Raw genomic sequence first — 23,465 nt, forward strand, 5'->3', positions numbered from 1 at the left:
TACAAAAAATTAGCCAGGTTTGGAGGCAGGCGCCTGTAATTCCAGCTACTCGGTAGGTTGAGGCAGGAGAATTGTTTGAGCCCGGGAGACAGAGGTTGCAGTGAGCCGAGATTGTGCCACTGAACTCCAGCCTGGCCAACAAAAAAAGGCTTCCTGGGTGTGTGCCAAATGGGTATTTAATAAAACTCATCATCCATCCCAAAATAGGAAAAGTTCTAAGTATTTATACTTAGAAAGAAAGTTCTAAGTATTTATCAGAAGCTAACAAGAAAATGTGATCCAGTGGAAAGACTAGACTTAAAATCAGGAATGAGATGAGGCGGCCTGCTAGCACAGCAGTTACCCCAGACTGTTTTGGAGGCTCCAGCAACACAAAGAAAATAAGAGAGGCCGGGCACGGTGGCTCAAGCCTGTAATCCCAGCACTTTGGGAGGCCGAGGCGGGCGGATCACGAGGTCAGGAGATCGAGACCATCCTGGCTAACACGGTGAAACCCCGTCTCTACTAAAAATACAAAAAGAAATTAGCCGGGCGTGGTGGCGGGCGCCTGTAGTCCCAGCTACTCCGGAGGCTGAGGCAGGAGAATGGCGTGAACCCGGGAGGCGGAGCTTGCAGTGAGCCGAGATCGCGCCACTGCACTCCAGTCTGGGCGACAGAGCGAGACTCCGTCTCAAAAAAAAAAAAAAAAAAGAAAATAAGAGAAAGAAATGAGATATGGATCTAGGAATGAAATACTGAAACTCTCAACCTCTACTAATGAAAAAAAAAAGTCAGTAGAAACAGTAAGGAATCAATAAAGTAGCTGGATGCCAGCTCTATAGTTTTCTTCTACACCAGTAATATAGTTAGGAATTACAATTTTTTAAAAAGCTCATTCATAATAGCTATAACAACTTTAAACTAAGTCCAGGAATAAGTCCAACAAGGAATAAGTGAGCCTATCTGAAGAAGAACAATAAATTTTATGAAAGGTCATAAAACAGATTTAAATAAATGGAGTGCCCACGTTACCAGCTGGGAAGATGCGTGATATAAAAACGCCATTTCCCTCCAAATTAGCAATAAATCCATTGCAATTCCCGTTACCATCCATGGTGAGATGTTTTGGGTGAACCTAAATTTACTCAACATAATTATTTACTTATTTTGGAAAAGTAATGGTTCAAAATGCAAGAGCTAGCTCTACAACGAAAAGAAAATTTTCCTCTCTTTGCCCCTTCTACCACTCAGCCACCAGGGCCCTCCACAGAGGCAACGTAGATTCTCGTGGATTCTTTTCGCTTTTGTTTTCTTCCAGACAGCATCTTGCTCTGTTGCCCAGGCTGGAGTGCAACGGCGCAGTAGCCTTGAACTCCCAGCCTTAAGTGATCCTCACACCTCAGCTTCCCAAATAGCTAGGACTATGCACGCGCAACCAGGTCTGGCTACTTCTCTCTCTCTCCCTCTCTCTCTCTCTCTCTATATATATATATATGTATATATATATACACACACACACATATATGTATGCAGGCTGGTCTCTATATATATACATATACGTGTGTGTGTGTGTGTGTGTGTGTATATATATATATATATATAGAGAGAGAGAGAGAGAGAGAGAGAGAAAGACAGGGTCTTACTGTGTTGCCCAGGCTGATCTGGAATTCCTGGGCTCAAAAAAAAAAAAAAAAAAAGAAGCAAGTCCCCAAAGAGAACTTAAAGGAAATTTACTTTGAAATTTAGCTACTGCAAACTATATTAATGCATTTTTTTTCTTTTTGAGACAGAGTCTCACTTTGTCACCCAGGCTGTAGTGCAGTGGCGTGATCCTCCCGCTCAGCCTCCTGAGTAGCTGGGATTACAGACGTGCACCACCATGCCCTGTTAATTTTTGTAATTTGAATAGAGACAGGATTTCACCATGTTGGCTAGGCTGGTCTTGAACTCCTGGCCTCAAGTGATTCGCCCACCTCAGCTTCTCAAAGTGCTGGGGTTACAGGCGTGAACCCCGCGCCCAGCCAAAATGGTTTTTTTTTTTTTTGAGACGGAGTCTCGCGCTGTCACCCAGGCTGGAGTGCAGTGGCCGGATCTCAGCTCACTGCAAGCTCCGCCTCCCGGGTTTACGCCATTCTCCTGCCTCCGTCTCCCGAGTAGCTGGGACTACAGGCGTCCGCCACCTTGGCCGGCTAGTTTTTTGTATTTTTTAGTAGAGATGGGATTTCACCGTGTTAACCAGGATGGTCTCGATCTCCTGACCTCGTGATCCGCCCGTCTCGGCCTCCCAAAGTGCTGGGATTACAGGCTTGAGCCACCGCGCCCGGCCCCAAAATGGTTTTGCAAGTTTAAGCTGTATCCTTCGAGCACACCTGGCTCCAGGATGATACGCGTCCAGCAGTCTTTTGCCCTGTAATTCCGTTTTCTGTTTGGATCCAGCCACTGAAAAGGAGTGCTCTGTGCGGTGGGTAAACAAGTACTGAGCCACATGTAGCTCCCTCAATAAATTGGTACTGTAGCTTTAGAAATTCATCTCATGCAAGTTTTGTTAAAGGAATCAGTTCCTCGGGCCTTGGCGTCCTCTGAGAGCACTGACATAAATCTGTCACTTACTGGGATGGAAGGTGCTGCCTTTTCCAGCCTCGTCCTCTCTGCCCCGCGCTGCTGCCTGGCGGCGTCAGTGCAGGGGCGTCCGTGGAGCTCAGCCTGCCCTGGATGCTCTGGTCTCCTCCCAGGGGACTTAAGACTCCACCTAAGGTTGCCAGCCTTTCAGTGGTAAGAAATCTATCCAATCAATCCGAAGCCTTACCACCTGGCACCATTTCAACGTCTCTTTAGACTACCGGGAGGATCTCTGAGACTTGGTGGGGAATGGAACAGCTTGTTGCAATTTGTGGATGTAGATTCCGTATATTTTTGTCTCTTCCACGAGATTGTAAACTCTTTGCTGACGAAGTCTGGGTCTTGATAGTTTAAAAGCAGTTTCCCACTCTCACCCAAAAATGGCAGGAAGGGTGCCCAGGGCAGCTGTTCCCCGCCTCCTCCTAGGTCTTTGCATGGGGGACGCTGGGACAGCCTCCCCACACTCGTTCGCTCTCTCTCTCTCTCTCTCTCTCTGCCACCACCCCCCGCCCCACCTGCAGTGGCAGCTCTGCAGACTGAGATGGAGAACTTGGCCCTGCATCTCTTCTACATGCAGAACATTGACCAGGATATGCGGGACGACATCCGTGTGATGAAGCAAGTGGTGAAGAAGGCCGAGACGGAGAGGATCCGGGCAGAAATCGAGAAGAAAAAGCAGGTATTCTGCAAACTTGACATGTTTAATGATCACCAGACCGTGGAGCTTCAAAAAGGGGCTCAGCTTTGTCTCCTGCCTGAAGGCTTCCGGCCGGAGGGGTGGTGGCCGGCCTGGGTGGCCTCGACTTGTATCAAGGGTTGGTGGAGAACAGGCCCTCAGCCACGGACACCTCCTGACGGGGCTGCTTCTCATCCTGTTTCCCAGGACCTGTATGTGGACCAGCTCACCACTCGAGCCCAGCAGCTGGAAGAAGACATTGCTCTGTTTGAGGCTCAGTACTTGGCCCAAGCTGAGGACACCCGGATTTTAAGGAAAGCAGTGAGTGAGGTAAGAGCAGTCCCTGCCGCTCTCAGTGTTTGACCCACCAGTGAGTGCTCATGCACGGGGTGCTGGTGGGTCTACTAGACTGCACCTGCCCGTCTGCTGGATGAGTGACTGCAGCCAACTTACATCTCCTTCAGTATCTGCAAACGTCGGGCCCTCCCCATGGCAGGGCCACAGTAGATGCCGACAGGTGGATGGCCCGGATTCCTAGTCCTTCCCTGGCTAGTGGGTGACAGAAGGCCTCGCAGGGTTCAGGTACTCTAGTCTCTTCATGACCGCCAAGGCCAGCTTGCTGGGGGGATGCTTGGCAAGTTCCTTAGCCTGCAGGGACCCCTTCCAGGGAGGACTGAAGTCTTTCTAACAATTCTCACCCACGTGGGCAGCCGGCCTTCCGGGTAGCGCCTACATCTCCGCACCATGTGGAGCAGGGAATGGAGGGGACAAAGTGGGTGGAAGCTGCTCCCTCTCAGCCCCAGATTCAGGTCTGTAGTGGCAGCACCAGAAACCAAAGTTACTGCAACTTAAAAAAAAATATGTGAGTCACCATCTGCGTTCACGGGTGCGGGAATGACACAGAGGAAACAATTAACTTTTTATTTGTTTGTTTGTTTGTTTTTTGAGACAGAGTCTCACTCTGTCACCCGGGCTGGAGTGTAGTGGTGCGATCTCAGCACACTGCAACCTCCGCCTCCCGGGTTCAAACAATTCTTCTGCCGCAGAAGAGTGGCTGGGACTACAGGCGCCCACCTCCACGCCTGGCTAATTTTTGTATTTTTAGTAGAAACAGGGTTTTGCCATATTGGCCAGGCTGGTCTCAAACTCCTGACCTCAGGTGATCCACCCACCTCAGCCTCCCAAAGAGCTGGGATTACAGGCATGAGCCACCACGCCCAGCCGATTAAAGAGATGGAAGAGGACTTGAAGGAACGGATGAGCACGCTGGGCTCCCAGGGGGAAAGGGAGGGCCCAGGGCTAGGCGTTACTCATCACTGGTGTCTCCAGCTGCAAATGCAGTTAAAGTAGAGCACGTCCCAATCAGAATCCCAGGAACAAACAATCCCTTAATTAACCAAACAATTCTGGAGTTTTTTCTGAAAAATAAATTAGGAAGGCTAGCCAAGAATGGTTTTGGAAGAGAAGATTCAAATGGGGCAAGCAACCATGCCACTCTGCTCAGGACCGAGGGGTCCCCGAGACAAGGGACTTTCCATGCTAAGCCCAGGGGATCCTGGACACAGCAGGATGGCAGGTCACCCTAGCATCACCCCACCAAACACTGAAGTATACAGTAAAGCTCTGGCCAGGCGAGGTGGTGCACACCTGTAATCCCAGAACTTGGGGAGGCTGAGGCAGGAGGATGGCTTGAGCCCAGAAGTTCGTGACCAGACTGTTCAACATGGTGAGACCCTGTCTCTACAAAAAAAATAAAATAATAATAAAACATTAGCCCACCATGGTGGTGTGCCCCTGTGGTCCCAGCTACTCAGGAGGCTGAGGCAGGAGGATCACTTGAGCCTAAGAGGTCAAAGCTACAGTGAACTATGATCATACCACTGCATTCCAGCCTGGGCTAAGGAGCAAGACCCTGTCTAAAATAAAACAAAACCATAAAGTTCTAGAGGCTAAAATAATGTGTTACAAGATAGACAGGCAAAACACTGAAGCCTATGAGAGCCCCAAAGCAAGCCGGAGTTTATATAAAAACCTAGTAGATTATAAATTACCAGAGAGCGAATGAATTATGCATCCAATGATGTCGGGACATTTGGTTAATCATTTGGGAAAAAATTAAATCTTTTCCTCATACCAGACACTAAAATAAATTCCAGATGGAATCAAGTATTTAAATGGGGGAAAATGTGCCAGACGAAAACAAATGAAAATATTTATATAATCCTGGGCCGGGGAGGCCTTTCGAAGCATAACACCAAAAGCAGGAACCTTAAAGGGAAAGACCAGGAGGGGCCGCGTGCGGTGGCCCACACCTGTAATCCCAGCACTGTGGGAGGCCGAGGTGGGCAGATCACCTGAGGTCAAGAGTTCAAGACCAGGCTGGCCTACATGGCAAAACCCCATCTCTACTGAAAATTCAAAAATTAGCTGGGCGTGGTGGTACGTGCCTATAATCCCAGCACTTGGGAGGCTGAGACAGGAGAATCGCTTGAACCCAGGAGGCAGAGGTTGCAGTGAGCCGAGATCATGCCATTGCATTTCAGCCTGGATGACAGAGCCAGATTCCATCTCAAAAAAACAAAACAAAAAAGACTAGGAAGGCAATCACACCCTCAATAAAACCTTTGTAGATTAAGGACCCCACAAACCAGATGAAGGTGGGGAGACAGGCAGGAGAAGACAACTCACAGCCTTTAGTAAATCCAGGGATGTGAAGAGATGCTGAAAGCCAAGGAGACGCGCCTCTGTGTTTCCACACCCTAGAGGCAGGTGGGCTACGTGGTTCCTTTTGCACCTGCCGCCCTCTCTTCCATGCACCTCCCCCAGGGAAGGGAGCCGCCCGCACTTCGTTCATTTCTCATTTCCAGCACCCGGAACAGTGCGGGGGCAACAGCAGGCCCCCCGTTCATCGAGTGAAGTCACAAGTAACCAAAGGACAGGGAGTCCCCTACGGAGTTGGCAAAGATAAGGAGAGATGAGCCCTCCCTGCTGTTGACCACGAAAATACAGATTGGCCTTTATCTTTATCAAGATCTTTATCCAGGGCAATATGGTCATATGCAGCCACTCCCTAACCCTAACCCTAACCCTAACCCTAACCCCGCACCCTGCCATGGCTTAGACTCCATTCCAAGGAACCTAGCAAAGATGTACGCAGATACCATTTTTGTATGTTAAAAACAGTAAAGCCACCTGTAGTCCCAGCTACTCAGGAGGCTGAAGCAGGAGGATCACTTGTGCCCAGGAGGTCAGGGCTGCAGTGAGCTAAGATTGCACCACTGCACTCCAGCCTGGGCGACAGAGCGAAACCCCCATCTCCAAATAAATAAATACAATGAATAGAAACTCATGGGGGAGATGGCGCTCATCACCGTGTTCTGTGTCATCAGCAAGAAGGACCCCAAGAAGGGGACGTTAGTGAAGCCCATTTTCATACACCTGTGCATCAGAATATACCCCACCAAAAAGAGCTCTACTGACATGGAAACCTGTGTCGATATTATTTTCTTACTTTCATTTTTTGGAGACAAAGTCTTACTCTGTCACCCAGGCCAGAGTGCACTGGGGCCATCACTGTAGCCTCAGACTTCTGGGTCCAAGCAATCCTTCCACCTCAGCCTCTCAAGTAGGTAGGACCACAGGCACACGGCACCACATCCTGCTAATTTTTTTTTTATTATTATTCTTTTCGTAGAGACGGGGTTTCTTTTTGTTGCCCAGACTGGTTGGGAATTCCTGGCCTCAAGCAATCCCCCCGCCTCAACCTCCCAAAGTGCTGGGATTATGGGCAGCACTGGCACAATACACCTGCACCTGGCACAATACATTAATTTTTAATGTGGCTGGGCATGGTGGCTCACACCTGTAATCCCAGTACTCTGGGAGACCGAGGTGGGCGGATCACCTAAGGGTCAGGAGTTCGAGACCAGCCTGGCCAACATGGTGAAACCCCGTCTCTACTAAAAATACGAAAATTAGCCAGGCGTGGTGGTGAGTGCCTACAATTGCAGCTATTCGGGAGGCTGAGACAGAAGAATTGCTTGAACTCAGAGGCGGAAATTGCAGTGAGCCAAGATTGTGCCGTTGCCCTCCAGCCTGGGTGACGAGAGTCTCAAAAAAAAAAAAAAAAAAAGTAATAGGAGCTTATGAAACAATATAAAGAATTTGATTTCACACACACACAATCACAGGGGTGAGAAGCTGGAAATGGTTATCTCTAAGTGGTAGGATTACTGGCATTTTCATTTTCTTTTTGCTTATTTGCACATTCTATTCACACTGGCCGAACACTTGCCTTTGTGAAAAACGGAGGTCTAAAGGCACAGGTGACAGAGCCCAGCAGCCATCTTTCCGCCTTTATGCCTTGACCTGCACCTCAGTCAACCAGGCCGCGGCCGGCAGCTTTGGGGACACCATGGGGAGGCCCCGCGCAGGCTCGGTTTAAGGTGCATCCTGGCTGGATTTGGGTGCCCACCTGCTGCCTGGGCCGGCTCCCACTGCCCAATGGCACAGAGCAGCCTCCTTTGTGAATAACTTACCCCAGTACAAAACTGTGACCCAGCAGTCCCACAACTGGGCATTTATCCAAAGGAAAGGGAGTCCGTGCATCCAAGAGACACCTGCACCCCATGGTCAGGCTGGTCTCAGACCCCTGACCTCAGGTGATCCGTCCGCCTCAGCCTCCCTAAGTGCTGGCATTACAGGCATGAGCCGCCGCACCCGGCCTAGTTAACAAGAATTTGTTGTACATTTTCAGATAGCTAGAAGAGAGGATTTTGAATGTTTCCAACTCAAAGAAATAACAATTGCTGGAGGTGATTGATATGCTAATTGCCCTGATTCAAGCAGTACACAAGTGGCGAAATATCACTCTGTACCCCAGAGAGAGAGCTGTAACATGTCAGCTACAATACAAGGAAATACTACAGACGAAAGGGAAGCCAGTCCCTGGATGTACACAATGTCCCTTCCTAGGCTGCTCAGTAATCCTAAGTAAGTGTCTGTGAGAGGAAAAACCAGTCCCCCTCATCGTGGTGTACTTAATTCACACCTTTTTAGGTTATATCATAATGAATAGATGGTTCAGAAACCCTCACGACCCAGCGTGGTGTCTCCAGGGCGATGGCCTCTCTCATGCCTGGCGCTGCCCTCGGCTCCCCTGTGATGTTCTAATGCACTGTGGCTTCAGTCATTGTCTACCAAGCTTGTCTGGGTGTCACGGCGTGCCGGCACTTCTGGGACTTGGCGTTCCGCAGGATGCCCCAGTTGGCTGACTCGGGCCGCCGGCTTGCTAAAGTCACAGTGCTTTGCATTAGGGGATGACTCATCAAGAATCCCAAACACCACTCAAAATAAGACCACGATCCAGGCTGTGTTGGGCATGCAGGCCTCAACTCACTTGACCCGACAGCCCCGGGATGTAGGTGCCACTCTTGTACCTATATCACAGCTGGGGGCACTGAGGCACAGCAGGTGAGATTCAGCCCAGGCAGCTGTACCAGCCTTAACCTCTGTGCCCCGGGCATAAAGGAACTCCCCTTGCCCTTGGAGTAAATTCCTGAACCACCCACCTCGTTTTCAAGCCCCTTCCCTACATGGGGCCAAGCCCTTACTGCAGGTGGCCCCTCCCCGCCCCCCACGATGCCCCTAGACTTCCAGCCTCCCTCAGCCTGCCTGACCTACCCACACCTGACTGTCCAGTTGTGCCTCCTCATTCCCAGTCTAGGCAGCCCTGCTTCTCCTGGCTGGACGAGAGCATCCAGGTCTGGTCATTCTTGAGACAAACACCTCCTTCCATCGTGGGCTCCCTACAGGAAGTGGTGCTGGGCCCGTCCCATCCTGTAGGACCTCAGCCCGAATCAATGACACCACCAACCCCACAATGGTGTTTCACGGATGCTGGCCAGGATCCCCCTCCTCTTCTCCCTCCTCCCCTCCCTCCTCCCTCTCCCCACTCTCTCTCCCCTTCCCTCTTTCATCTTCCCCCTCCTCCCTCTTTCATTTTCCCCTCCTCCCTCTCCTCCCTCCTCCCTCCTTCATCTTCCCCCTCCTCCCTCCCCCTTCCTCCCTCTCCTGCCTTCCCTCTCCCTCCTCATTCCCAAGCACTGAGCACCACAGGCCCTGAGCAAAGGCTCAAAGCAGGTGCGGGTTATCTTGAAAGCTACATTCAGGCTCATGTTTACTCCTCTGCGGATGCATGATCAAGGAAAGTAGGTGATAGAAGGAAAAGAGGAAGATTTGGGAATGTGAGGCTCCAGTGTTCTTGGGCTTTACTCGCAAATGAAATGAGACAGCCGTTCCTGCCCTCTCCCCCGTTGGCTGCAGGCCTGCACAGAGATCGATGCCATCAGCATGGAGAAGAGGCGCATCCTGCAGCAGTGGGCCACCAGCCTGGTGGGCATGAAGCACCGTGACGAGGCGCACAGGGCAGTGCTGGAGGCACTCAGGTACTGCAGGGCCACAGGCGGTGAGGACACACGGGAACCCCAGGGGTCCGTGGCAGGCCTGCCCCACGCGCCTCCTTCTGGGTCCACCGGATCTCTGGGACAGAGGGTGCACCTGGAGCCCCGGGTCCAGGCTTCCATCCGGAAAGCTCCCTCATTGTTTGATAAGATTTCAGCGATTCTTAAATCCTTTCCAACACTGCGGCACTGGGAGGAGTGAGGCTTTTCTGCTCAGATTTCCTGGCAGGATTAAGTAGAAACAGAGAGCAGGGTAAAGAGAAAGGTCTCTTTGGGAGGTAAAGGTGTCCCTTTGATTTGCAGTATCACTACCTGAGTGCGGAAACCCCATCCCGTCCAGTTGTTCTGCCTGAGGGCTGCATTCCAACTGAAATTCTGTTTTAATCTCCAAAGGAAGGGGAGGAAGAGGCCTCCTCCAGGCATCCCGTCACTTCTGGGGATGGATGCGTGGCTCGGGGCGGGGCGTTGGAGACACAGGTGCTGCCTTCATTCCTAAAACCACCCAGGGTGACCAGGTGTCGGGACCCGGAAGGCAAAAGCTGGGCACTGTGGTGGCACGTGGCTCACCCGCTGAGCTTTAACCTCACGTCCACCTTTCGTAGTTTCCACCCCTTGTGCCCAGCACAGAGCCTGGCATACAGCAAGCGCTCAAGAAAGGCTGGACCAAGGAATGAGGGACAGACTGGTCCCACAGCACCCACAGCCAGGTGGCCCGCAGCAGTCACACAACCAGGAGATGCGTTTCCTTTTGGCTCCTGTGACTAAAGAAACAAAAAGAAACCGTTTTGTTTTTAAAAGTTTTTAGACCAAAACATTTTCAAATGAATAATGCTGGATTAAACATACTCATTTCCGGCCGGGCATGGTGGCTCACACCTGTAATCCCAACACTTTGGGAGGCCGAGGCAGGTGGATCATGAGGCCAGGAGTTCAAGACCAGCCTGGCCAAGATAGTAAAACCCCGTCTCTACTAAAAATACAAAAATTAGCCAGGCATGGTGCGGGCGCCTACAATCCCAGCTACTCGGGAGGCTGAGGCAGAGAATTGCTTGAATTTAAAAAAAATTACATAGCACCCTGGTGAGCATAGCATTCCTGGACCTGGTTATCTACAGCAACACCACAATGAACAAAGGCACGCGAACACCCTCGATGCCCCGGGCAGAAAGCTTCCCCGTTGAAGTATCCCAGTGGAATGCCACATGGTGGCAAGGCGGGAATGAGCGGTGTTTGTATTTTGACTTGGGAAGTGCTTCAGGACACGCTGTTAAGTGGAAAAAGCAATGAGGTGCAGAACAGTGTGTGTGGTGTGCTCCCACAGAGCACGAGAGGGAAGGAAGACTGGACGAACGTATACGCTTTCTTGCGATTGCACAGAAATTAGGGAGGGGATCCCAGAAAACCAGGAGCCTTTGCTTGTCGTGGGAGGGGGTGCTAGTGACTGCGGGCTGGGGAGGAGGAGACCTGATCGAATACGATTTTTACAATGTTTTGCAACCAAAAGGAAGCCATGTCTCTGAGGGCAACGAGGACAGTTTGCAGAGAGGACGCTGGTTAGTCTGGAATGCAGGGGAGAGCTGGACCACAGGAACATCTCGGAGGTGGCACCTTCCCCTGGGGACACTGCGGAGTTCACAGGCCATGAGCCTTGGAGAGTCAGGCTAGGTGCTGGATGCTCAGAGAGAACCCAGCCTTGACTTTTCTCAAGGCCCGTGGCAGCTGAGCAGTGTAATTAACAGTCAGGTATTAAGTCCTAGCCTTGGGGCAGAAGGAAAAAGCCGCCCATGTGGGCAGATGGCCAAGTCCTCTCGTCCCGGTGTGCTGGCAACCCCGGTGACACAGGGAGAGGGGCCCTTGTCCGGCCACAGCTGGCTCCGGTTCCTCTACCTGCATCTTTACAGGGGAAACCAGGCTTCAACCAAACATCGCCTATATCAAACCACAGTGTTCCCTTTGGCTTTATATTGTTGACTCATGAGAGTGAAGGGAATGACTTTTTTTTTTTTTTTTTTTTTTGAGACGGAGTCTCGCTCTGTCGCCCAGGCTGGAGTGCAGTGGCGTGATCTCGGCTCACTGCAAGCTCCGCCTCCCAGGTTCACACCATTCTCCTGCCTCGGCCTCCCGAGTAGCTGGGACTACAGGCGCCCGCCACCACACCCGGCTAATTTTTTGTATTTTTAGTAGAGACGGGGTTTCACCGTGTTAGCCAGGATGGTCTCGATCTCCTGACCTGGTGATCTGCCTGCCTCAGTCTCCCAAAGTGCTGGGATTACAGGCATGAGCCACCACACCCGGCCTAATTTTTTTTATATTATCCATCAAGCCTGGAATGTCTGGGTCTAGTGGGTATTGCTAAGTAGGATTGTGACAGTCACACCCCCGGCAGCAGTGTTTCAAAGTCCCCTGACAGCTCAGCGTGTTGTCACACTTCAGGACTGTGCCAATCGGATCGATGAAAAAAATAGATATCTTGTTTTATAAAACATGCATGCACAGAATGTTGAGTGAATATTTTAACCAAATATGTACACGCACAAACGCTTCACGAATGAGAGAGCCCTGACTTCAGCTGCAGCTCAGTGCACCAAGGCCCCGTGGAGGCGTGAGGCCCATCTTCTATTTATTTTATTTTTATTGTTTTTGCAATGGAGTCTCGCTCTGTCCCCCAGGCTGGAGTGCAGTGGTGCCATCTTGGCTCACTGCAGCCTCTGCCTCCTGGGTTCAAGCGATTCTCCTGCCTCAGCCTCTAGAGTAGCTGGGATTACAGGCACGCACTGCCACGCCCAGCTAATTTTTGTATTTTTAGTAGAGAGGGGGTTTCACCATGTTGGCCAGGCTGGTCTTGAACTCCTGACCTCAGGTAATCCACCCGCCTTGGCCTCCCAAAGTGCTGGGATTATAGGAGAGAACCACTGCGCCCAGCCAATCTTTTAAAAGTGCAGGCCGTGTAGGACATTGTGAGAAGTGTAAACAGTAATTGCAGAGATTTGCTGTTTGCACCCAGATAGATTTGAAGAAGCAACTTGGAGACAGGTTTAATAGGTGAGGGCCATTATTACAGAAATAAATTATTGCATTGCTTAGGACTTCCAAGCTAGGAGTGCAGTGACTGAACTATACCTCAAATATTGACCTTGAGATGTTCAGATTTGTAGAGCATCTTAGAAAATGGTGACATTCCTGGCTGATGGTCAGGATGGTGCATACAGGACCAGTACCCTGGTGGCTGTCTGGGCATGTCTGGAGCCTTCACCCTGTAAGATCCCTGTGGGGCAGGACCCCCTGGCCCAGAAGCTTGGTTTTGCCATCAAACCGAGAAGGCACACTTGTCCTGGAGTTAGTTTACATGAATCGAGCTCACCAGAACCTGACGTGTAACTGAGAATAACAGCCCATTCGTGTGCGTGATGAAATATAAACACCAAAGAGGCCGGGCGCGATGGCTCACGACTGTAATCCCAGCACTTTGGGAGGCCAAGGCGGGTGGATCACGAGGTCAGGAGATTGAGACCATCCTGGCTAACACGGTGAAACCCCGTCTACTAAAAATATAAAAAATTAGCCAGGTGAGGCCGGGCGCGGTGGCTCAAGCCTGTAATCCCAGCACTTTGGGAGGCCGAGACGGGCGGATCACGAGGTCAGGAGATCGAGACCATCCTGGCTAACATGGTGAAACCCCGTCTCTACTAAAAATACAAAAAAAATTAGCCGGGCGAGGTGGCGGGCGCCTGTACTCCCAGCTACTCGGGAGGCTGAGGCAGGAGAATGGCGTGAACCCGGGAGGCGGGTCTTGCAGTGAGCTGAGATCCGGCCACTGCACTCCAGCCTGGGCAACAGAGCCAGACTCCGTCTCAAAAAAAAAAAAAAAAAAAAAATTAGCCAGGTGTGGTGGCGGGCGCCTGTAGTCCCAACTACTCGGGAGGCGGAGCTTGCAGTGAGCCAAGATAGTACCAAAAAAAAGGAATATAAACACCAAAGAACCAAATGCTGCACACTTGGACTAGCAGATTCTAATCTGTGGGGGAGGAGGACACAGGAATCGATGACGCAGACCCATGCTCAGGGACCCGCTAGAGGGCAGAATGCCTGGGCCCCAGCCCTGCCTGCTTCCTGCCTCCTCCCCGAAGTTCATGGCCAGTCCAACCACATGGGTGGGAGGTGTCCCCCGAGCAACCCTCACCCTGACCTTGGCTGCTTTCTCCATTCCATTCCCCACCCCTCCTCCCTCCTGACGCCCGTGGCATTTTTTCAGATAAGTTAATACCTTTGATTAGGTTCCAGCCGAACCTCACCCTTTCTCTTTTCCCATGCCTTCGTGTCTCTCTTCATCTGATGTCGAGTCTACAACCTAATGCTCTGAAGACAGTCTGACTTCCCTGTCCTTGGTGGGGGGCTGCTGTGGTGGAGGAGGCGGTAACCGTAATCTTGCCCCCGTGTCTCATACACAAGCTGCAAGCTTAGCTCAGAAGCTGTGCTTGTCTTGGCTGCTTTTTTTTTTTTTTTTCCTGTCTTCCCTATTTCTTCAGGGGTTTTGCACACGGTCATAAAAGTTCAGGAGAAACATGAAACGTGTTATTCTGTTTCCTGTTTACGTCAACCCAAGGAAGCTGAAGGGGCCGGGCGCGGTGGCTCACGCCTGTAATCCCAGCTCTTCGGGAGGCCGAGGCGGGTGGATCACGAGGTCAGGAGATCGAGACCATCCTGGCTAACACAGTGAAACCCCGTCTCTACTAAATATACAAAAAGTCATTCAGGCGTGGTGGCGGGCACCTGTAGTCCCAACTACTCAGGAGGCTGAGGCAGGAGAATCGCTTGAACCCGGGAAGTGGAGGTGGCAGTGAGCCAAGATGGTGCCACTGCACTCCAGCCTGGGCGACAGAGCGAGACTTTGTCTCAAAAAAATAAAAAAAAAGAAAGAAAACTGAGGGCTTGCCCTAATCTCCTAGACTTACTTTTCCCTCAATCTTGATGATGGCAGAGACGACTCCTCAAAGGCTCTTCCCCTTGGTGTGGAGTGCTGGAGCCTGCCCTAGGGAGGGAGGACAGGATGGAGAAAGACTGAATGCAGAATTAGAGCCAGTCAACAAGCAGGCAATTTCACGTTTCCTGGGTGACAGGCCCCAGGCTCAGCTCGGTCTGGTGTAGCCCGTCAAAGGGGACACTGTCCTTGCCCCCAGTTGATGGAGGAGAAAGGAGTGGAAGGCAGTGTGGGATGGGTTGGGTGTGGGCATTGCCACAGTGTCCCCAGCAGGCCTCCTTCTAGCCTGGGGATCTGGCAGGTGGGGCCCAGTCACCACCAACGCCCCATATACCCAAGGACACTGGTGACCCAGCAGACCTGAGGCCACAGACCAAAGACAGAGTAACAACCCCCTTAGAAATGTGCCCCCATGGGCAGGCATAGTGGCTCCTGTCTGTAATCCCAGTGCTTTGGGAGACTGAGGCAAGAGAATCCCTTGAACCCAGGAGTTCAAGACCAGCCTGGGCAACATAGTAAGACCTTGTCTCTAAAATAAAATATAAAAAATAGTCAGGTGTGGTGGTGTGCGCCTGTGGTCTCATCTACTTGAGAGGTAGAAGTAGGATGATCACTTGAGTTCAGGAATTTGAGGCTGCAGTGAACTGTGATTGTACTACTGCACTCCAGCCTGGGCAACAGAGCAAGACCCTGTCTCTCAAAATTTTTTTAATTAGCTGGGCATGATGGTGTGCACCTGTAGACCTGTAGTCCCAGCTACTCAGGAGGCTGGGTGGGAGGATTGCTTGAGCCCAGGAGGTCGAGGCTGCAGTGAGCCGAGATGGTACCACTGCCCTCCAGCCTGGGCAACAGAGTCAGAACCTGTCCCAAAAACAAACAAACAAATAAACAAACAGAAATAAATGTCCCCAGACACAGGGACATGGGTGAGGCCCGTCAGGACTGCTGTGGTAGCTCACGGTGTCCCGTCCCTCCTTCCCACCGGGGAATGACCGTGCTTGTGAGCACGTCCCCTGTCCATCTGGGCCTGCCTGTGGGAGCTGGACACTGCCCTCCCCAGCAGCCGGAAGTCCTGAAGGAGCCGTGTGTGACCCTCGAGACCAGACCGGCCCCACCACACCAACCCTCCAAAGACCACGGCGGTCCACGGAATCCAACATGGGTCCCTGGTGAATAACCACGAGGCGCCCACAGTCAGCCCCTTCCCATCACGTATGCAGGGAAATGGCTCACTTTCACTCAGAAAACAAAGCCTGGACTGTACTTAACTTGGGGGCAGATAACCTAATCAGAATTCACACGCCCTTGGGACTTGCAGCCAAAAACACCCGTCCTCTTACCTGCCTTTGTCCTATTTCCTGAAAGGAAATACAGGGGGCAGACAGGTCTTGGCCCACAGCCGCAGCCCCTTTACCCCGAGATGTGAATCGGTCAGCCGCACTGCCTCACAGCCTCCTCCCAGGCCCTCAGCTGTGGCCACGGCTGCCAGGCAGGCCAACCCGAGGACAATAGCCGTGGGCAGCATCCTGGGAGAGAACCCGGCCTTGACCACAGGTTGCTGGACACCTCCTGCGTTCCCCCCTTCATCCTCAGAGGCCCAGGGCCCAACACCTGGGCCATATTCTAGATTCCATATGTTCTTTTTGTTTCGTTTACAGACAGTCCCTGACTTAACGATTTTTGGACTTTACCATGGTATTAAAGCAACAGGCAGGCAACAGAAACTGGGCTTCGAGTCCCACACAACCTCCCTGGTTTTCAGAACCGTATTCAATAAATTACATGTATGCCCAACACTTTGTTATCAAACAGGCTTTGTGTGAGATGATTTTGCCACCCGTAGGCTCATAGGAGTGTCCTGAGCACGTTTGAGGGAGGCTGGGCTGGGCCGGGGCGCCTGGCAGGCAATCTGCAGGAAGTGCATTTTGGGTTTTTTGTTTGTTTGTTTGTTTAAGATGAAGTTTCACTCATGTCGCCCAGGCCGGAGTGCAATGGCTCAATCTCAGCTCACTGCAACCTCCACCTCCTGGGTTCAGGCGACTCTCCTGCCTGAACCGCTCAGCTAGCTGGGATTACAGACATGCACCACCACCATGCCCAGCTAATTTAGTATTTTTAAAAGATACGGGGTTTCACCGTGTTGGCCAGGCTGGTCTTGAACTCCTGACCTCAGGTGATCTGCCTCCTTGGTCTCTGAAAGTGCTGGGATTACAGGCATGAGCCACCGCACGCAGCCTGCATTTTGGACTTAGGATATTTTCAACTTACGACGGGTTTGCTGGGCTGCACCCCCACCGTGAGCTGACGAGAACCTGTATTTTCTATTGGTGCCTGCTAATCTACGGAGTTTTTAAAGTGTGATTTAAAAAAAAAAAAAAAACCCTTATCAAGCATAAGTGATTGCATTACAGGACATTTGAAAATCAGAGAAAAGGATTTTAAAATACCATCGTCTTTCTCCGTTTGTGACAAGGAGACTTGTTAGCATGTCCGCGCACCCTCAGGCACGCGTTTCCTCCCCCAGCCCCCCGCCAGCATGTTAGGAGTTCTGTCGAACAGTTTGTGAGTGTATCTTTTTAAATCAGACATCTTATTTGTATTGTCAAATTTAGATATTTATAAGGCCGCTCCTTCCTAAAAAAAGAAAATGAGTAACTTATTTACTTGAAGTCAGGATTACTAGGGATAATTTATGTACAAAATTGCATACCTCCAGCCCTGGCAACCGCTGTGCCGCCTTCTGTGCCTATAGCTCTGCCATTTCTAGAATGTCATATAAATGGAATCGCACAGTCTGTAGCTTTTCTCGTCTGGCTTCTTCCACTTGGCATCATGCTTTTGAGACCCACCCATGTTGCAAGATCAGTAGTCTGTTCCTATTTATTGTTGAATAGTATTCCCTTGCATGGATACATCAGATGTATTTGTCCATCCACCAACGGATGGACATTTGGCTTTTACCTTTGGAATACCATGAAGAAAGCTGCTGTGACTGTTCTGAAAAGACCTTTGTGTGGATACCTGTTTCCGTTTCTCTTGGGTAAATACAGGCACATCTCGTTTCAGTGTGTCTCGCCTTCTCCTACTGCGTGGAATCACTTTTTTTTTTTTTTTTTTTTGAGACAGAGTTTCACTCTGTCGCCCAGGCTGGAGAGCACTGGGGTGACTGCAGCTCACTGCAACCCCTGCCTCCCTGGTTCAAGCGATTCTCCTGCCTCAGCCTCCCGAGTAGCTGGAACTACAGATGCCCGCCACCACGCCCGGCTAATTTTTTGTATTTTTTAGTAGAGACGTGGTTTCACCGTGTCAGCCAGGGTGATCTTGATCTCCTGACCTTGTGATCCGCCCACCTTGGCCTCCCAAAGTGCTGGGATTACAGGAATCACATTTTTTACAAATTGAAGGTTGATAGCAGCTCCGTGTGGAGCAAGTCCGTCGGCACCATTTCTCCAGCGGCCTGTGCTCCGTTCCTGCCTCTGCACCACGTGTTGGTCGTTCTCATATTTCAGACTTCTTCATTGTCATCGCCTGGTATGGTGATCTGTGATCAGTGACCTTTGACGTTAACTATTGTAATTGGTTTTCGGCAAAACCACGGACTGCCCCCATTTAAGACAGCAAACTTAAGACATGTTGTGTGTGTACACCTCCATCTGCCGCCCACCCAGGGTTAGTGGAACATGCAAAGCTCAGAGGGTGGAGGCAGGGGTGGTTGCTGCTGAGGCCAGATGCTCAGCTAATTTTTGTATTTTTAGTAGAGACAGGGTTTTACCATGTTAGCCAGGCTGGTCTCAAACTCCTGACCTCAGGTGATCTGCCCGCCTCGGCCTCCCAAAGTGCTGAGATTACAGGCGTGAGCCACCACGCCCAGCCCCAAAATATAACTTTTAATGGCAAAACCGCAATTACTTTTGCACCAACCTAATATCGACATTAACAGAAGTGATTGTAACCCCTGTGGATGACTTTGAGGGTTCAAGACTTCAGTGCAGAAAGTCACTGCCAATGTGGTGGAAACAGCAAGAGCTAGAATGAGAAGTAGAGCTGAGATGGGATGGAATTGTTGCATTCACATGATCAAACTTTAATGGATGAGGAGTTGCTTGTTATGGATGAGCAAAGAAAGCGGTTTCTTGAAGTGGAATCTGCTCCTATGAAGATGCCATGTGCATTGTTGAAATTAACAAAGAATTTAGAATATTCTGGGTGGGCATGGTGGCTCACGCCTGTAATCCCAGCACTTTGGGAGGCCAAGGCGGGTGGATCACGAGGTCAGGAGATCGAGACCACTCTAGCCAACACGGTGAAACCACATCTCTACTAAAAACACACACACAAAAATTAGCCGGGCGTGGTGGCGGGCGCCTGTAATCCCAGCTACTCAGGAGGCTGAGGCAGGAGAATGGCATGAACCTGGGAGGGGGAGCTTGCAGTGAGCCAAGATCGCAACACTGCACTCCAGCCTGGGCGACAGAGCGAGACTCCGTCTCAAAACACACACACACACACACACACACACACACACACACACACACACACACACACAAAGAATTTAGAATATTCCATGAACTTGGTTGATAAAGCAGCAAAGGGTTTGACAGGATTGACTCCAATTTTGCAGGAAGGTCTTGCCTGGGTAAAATCCTATCAAACAGCATCACATACTACAGAGAAATCTGTCATAAAAGAGGGGTCAATCCATGTGGCAAACTTCATTGTTGTCTTATTTTAAGAAATTGCCGTCCAGGTGGGGTGACTCACACCTGTAATCCCAACACTTTGGCAGGCCAAGGCAGGCGGATTACTTGAGCTCAGAAGTTGGAGACCAGCCTGGGCAACATGGTGAAACCTCATTTCTATAAAAAATACAAATATTAGCCAGGTGGGGTGGTGTGCACCTGTAGTCCCAGCTACTTGAAAGGCTGAAGGAGGAGGTGGCTTGAGCCCAAGAGGCCGAGGTTGCAGTGAGCCAAGATCACACCACTGCACTCCGGCCTGGGTGACAGAACCAGAGCCAGACCCTGTCTCAAAAAAAAAAAAAAATTGCCACAGTCACCCCAGCCTTCAGCAACCACCACCCTAATCAGTCAGCAGCCAGCAACATCAATGCAAGACCCTCTACCAGCATACTTTATCAAGTATGACTTGATAAAGGCTCAGGTGATTGTTAGCATTTTTTAGCAATGAAATTTTCTTTTTCTTTTTAAAAATGGAGTCTCGTTCTGTTACCTAGGCTGGAGTGCAGTGGTGTGATCTCAGCTCACTGCAACCTCTGCCTCTTGGGTTCAAGGGAGTCTCCTACCTCAGCCTCCTCAGTAGCTGGGATTAGAGGTGCCCACCACGACACTTGGTTAATTTTTGTATTTTTAGTAGAAATGGGGTTTCACCATGTTGGCAGGCTGGTCTCGAACTCCTGACCTCAGGTAATCTGCCCACCTTAGCCTAAGTGCTGGGATTACAAGTGTAGGCCACCGCGCCCAGCCTGTATGCACCGGGGAACCAAAAACGATTGTGTGACTTGTTTTACTGTGATACTCGCTTAATTGTGGTGGCCTGCAACTGAACCCACAGTATCTCCAAGGTCAGCCTGTACCTAGAAGTGACGTGCATTTTACTTTATAACAAATGCTTGCAGGCCACAGTGGCTCACACCTGTAATCCCAGCACTTTGGGAGGCTGAGGCAGATTGCTTGAGCTCAAGAGTTTGAGACCAGTCTGGGCAGCATGGCAAAACCCCATCTCTACCAAAAATATAAAAAATTAGCCAGGTATGGTGGCACATGCCTGTAATCCCAGCTACTCAGGTGGCTGAGGCCGGAGAATTGCTTGAGCCTGGAAGTGGAGGTTGCAGTGAGCCAAGATTGCACCACTGCACTCCAGCCTGGGTGACAGAGCGAGACTCCGTCTCAAAAACAAACAAACAAGAAAACAACTGCTGCAGTGTTTTCCCAAGTGACTCGTTCCAATTTGCATTTTCTCCAGCAGTTTATGAGAGTCCCAGTTGCTCCATGTCCTCGCTAACATTTGATATTACCAGTCATCTAATTTTAGCCATGAAATATAGCCATTAGCAGATGTGTGGTGGCTGAGGCAGGAGAATGACGTGAACCCGGAAGGTGGAACCTGCAGTGAGCCAAGATCGCGCCACTGCACTCCAGCCTGGGGGACAGAGCAAGACTCCACCTCAAAAAAGAAAAGAAAGGAAAAGATTTCTGGCCGGGCGCGTTGGCTCACACCTGTAATCCCAGCAACTCAGGATGGTGAGGCAGGAGGCGGCTTGAACCCAGGAGGCGGAGCTTGCAGTGAGCCGAGATCGTGCCACTGCACTCCAGCCTGGGCGACAGAGCAAGACTCCGTCTCAAAAAAAAAAAAACAAAAAACAAAAAAAAACAACTCTCTAAGGGTCACAAAGATTTTCTCCCAGGTTTTCCGCTAAAGTTTTCTAGGTCTTGCATTTAGGCATCTGGGCCATTTCAAGTTCACTTTTGTTGTGGTATGAGTGGGGTCCAGGCGCAGGTTTTGTGTGTCTCTCTCTAGTCGTCCCAGCAGCGCTTGTTGAAAAGATTGTCCTTTTCCTGTTGAAATCCTGTGACACGTTTGTCAAAGATCCGTTGGTCATGTGTGTGTGTGTGTGTGTGTGTGTGTGTGTGTGTCTGTTTCCGGACTCTCGATTCTGTTCCGTTGATCTTTTTGTCATTCTTTCACTAATACCACGTTGTCTTTCTAACTAGAGCTTTATGGAAAATCTTAAAATCAGATAGTATGAGTCTTTGATTTTGTTTTACAAACTTATTTTGGTTACTCTAGGTCCTTTAGGTTTCCATTTAAATGTTAAAACTTGCTTGTCAGTTTCTGGGGGGAAAATGCCTTCCGGGATGTGACTGAAATTACATTGTGTCCATAGATCAATTTGAGGAGAATTGAGGCCTTAATAATATTAAATCTTCTGCTTCACGGACATGGCAAATCTCTCCAGTATCTTCTTTTTTTTTTTATTTTTGAGTCAGAGTCTTGCTCTGTCACCTGGGCTGGAGTACAGCGGAACAATCTCAGCTCACTGCAACCTCTGCCTCCTGGGTTCAAGTGATTCTCATGCTTCAGTCTCCCAAGTAGCTGCGACCACAGGTGCACACCACCATGCCCGGCTAATTTTTTTTTTTTTTGTATTTTTAGTAGAGATGGGGTTTCACCATGTGGGCCAGGCTTCTTTTCTCTATTGATAGTGTCTTATCCTTTGAATAAGTGTTTATTTGAATATTCAAGAAGTACTTTCTTCTTGGACTAGAATAATACCTTCCATATTTTTCCTACATCTATCCCCAAGTCTTTCGATTCTCTTTTCCAAGCAACCTGTTACTGTTTCATAAAAGCCTTTCCAGATACATTTCATGCATGCATATGCATTATTCTCAGGCGTTTCTCTCCACTTAAAAATCACCCGTGGCAGCTTGGTGTGTCCCGCTCTGTACCTCGGTTTTTCTTGTGCTGTGTCTTAGAGTCATTTCACATCAGAACACACAGAAATCACCGTTGTTCTTTTCAGTTCTCTTCACACTGTGTTCTAAATGATGCCTGTGCCATAATTTAATCATCCTCATCGATCCGTAATGAGGCCCTTTCCTGTTTTTTGTCTTTTTCTGATGTCATCAGTGTATCAATAAATATCCACACCCATTAAATATAGATACCGGATGGCCAGGCGTGGTAGCTCATGCCTGTAATCCCAGCACTTTGGGAAGCCAAGGCAGGCAGATCACTTGAGGTCAGGAGTTCGAGACCAGCCTGGCCAATGGGGCTAAACCCTGTCTCTACTAAAAATACAAAAAAAAAAAAAAATTAGGTTGGCATGGTGGCGCATGCCTGTGGTCCCAGCTACTCGAGTGGCTGAGGCATGAGAATCACTTGAACCCAGGAGGCGGAGTTTGCAGTGAGCCGAGATCATGCCACTGTACTCCAGCATGGGTGGCAGAGTGAGACTCTGTCTCAAAAAAAAAAAAATAGATACTGGATGACTGGGCGCAGTGGCTCACGCCTGTAATTCCAACACTTTGGGAGGCCGAGGCAGGTGGATCACTTGAGGTCAGGAGCTCGAGACCAGCCTGGCCAACGTGGCAAAACCCCATCTCTACTAAAAATACAAAAATTAGCCAAGCATGGTGGCGCACACCATGTAATCCCAGCTACTTGGGTGGCTTGAGGCTGCAGTGAGCTGAGATCATGCCATTTCACTCCAGCCTGGGTGACAGAGTGAGACACCATCTCAAAAAAAAAAAGAGAGAGAGACAGAAAGGAATGTTTAAAGTACAGCAGAACATCTCAGAATAATAGGAAAACATGCCTCACATACAAACAAAAATTCAAATCCTCATGCTGAAGCATGAGAATCACTTGAACCCAGGAGGCAGAGGTTGCAGTGAGCCAAGCTCGTGCCGCTGCACTCCAATAAATACAGGATTTGAATCTGTATTTTAGATCTGATTATCCGATATCTGTGTTTTAGAGCTTGATATTAATGACAGGTATCTCATCGCAGCATGCTAAGGGGAAAGACAATAGAATTTGAAGCGCGCCCGCTGGTGTTCCCTCAGCCACACCATTTCCTGCGGACCTTGGGCTAGTGATTGGAATGCTCTGAGTCTCAGTGGCCACATCTGTAACGCTGGACTCTTTCCTTCCTAGGACTATTGTCATGGTTAAGGCAGATGGGCAGATGAGAACCCCCAGCCCAGCTTCTGACCCACGTGTCGCTTTC

General features: G+C 50.1%; 1 protein-coding gene and 2 long non-coding RNA genes across 4 annotated transcripts in view; 1 reads left to right on the top strand and 2 right to left on the bottom strand.

Moving 5' to 3' along the window:
- The window catches only part of CCDC40 (coiled-coil domain 40 molecular ruler complex subunit), a 63,185-nt gene that overhangs the window by 18,099 nt on the left and 21,621 nt on the right, over nt 1-23,465 (top strand). For both annotated transcript variants that reach the window (XM_077973116.1, XM_015120498.3), the window contains exons 8-10: nt 3,120-3,277; nt 3,482-3,604; nt 9,599-9,720. In XM_077973116.1, coding sequence (XP_077829242.1) covers nt 3,120-3,277; nt 3,482-3,604; nt 9,599-9,720 — 403 coding nt within the window. The remainder of the gene's footprint in view (nt 1-3,119; nt 3,278-3,481; nt 3,605-9,598; nt 9,721-23,465) is intronic.
- LOC144336033 (uncharacterized) lies at nt 7,519-9,289 on the bottom strand. The gene is made up of 2 exons (XR_013407426.1): nt 8,957-9,289; nt 7,519-8,564 (listed from the first exon to the last, which is right to left on the bottom strand). It is a non-coding gene; the product is annotated as an uncharacterized LOC144336033 (long non-coding RNA).
- LOC114673200 (uncharacterized) lies at nt 9,517-16,185 on the bottom strand. The gene is made up of 4 exons (XR_013407431.1): nt 16,054-16,185; nt 14,688-14,764; nt 10,261-10,496; nt 9,517-10,148 (listed from the first exon to the last, which is right to left on the bottom strand). It is a non-coding gene; the product is annotated as an uncharacterized LOC114673200 (long non-coding RNA).

Source organism: Macaca mulatta, chromosome 16 (genome assembly GCF_049350105.2).
Source record: "Macaca mulatta isolate MMU2019108-1 chromosome 16, T2T-MMU8v2.0, whole genome shotgun sequence".
NCBI lineage: Eukaryota > Metazoa > Chordata > Mammalia > Primates > Cercopithecidae > Macaca > Macaca mulatta.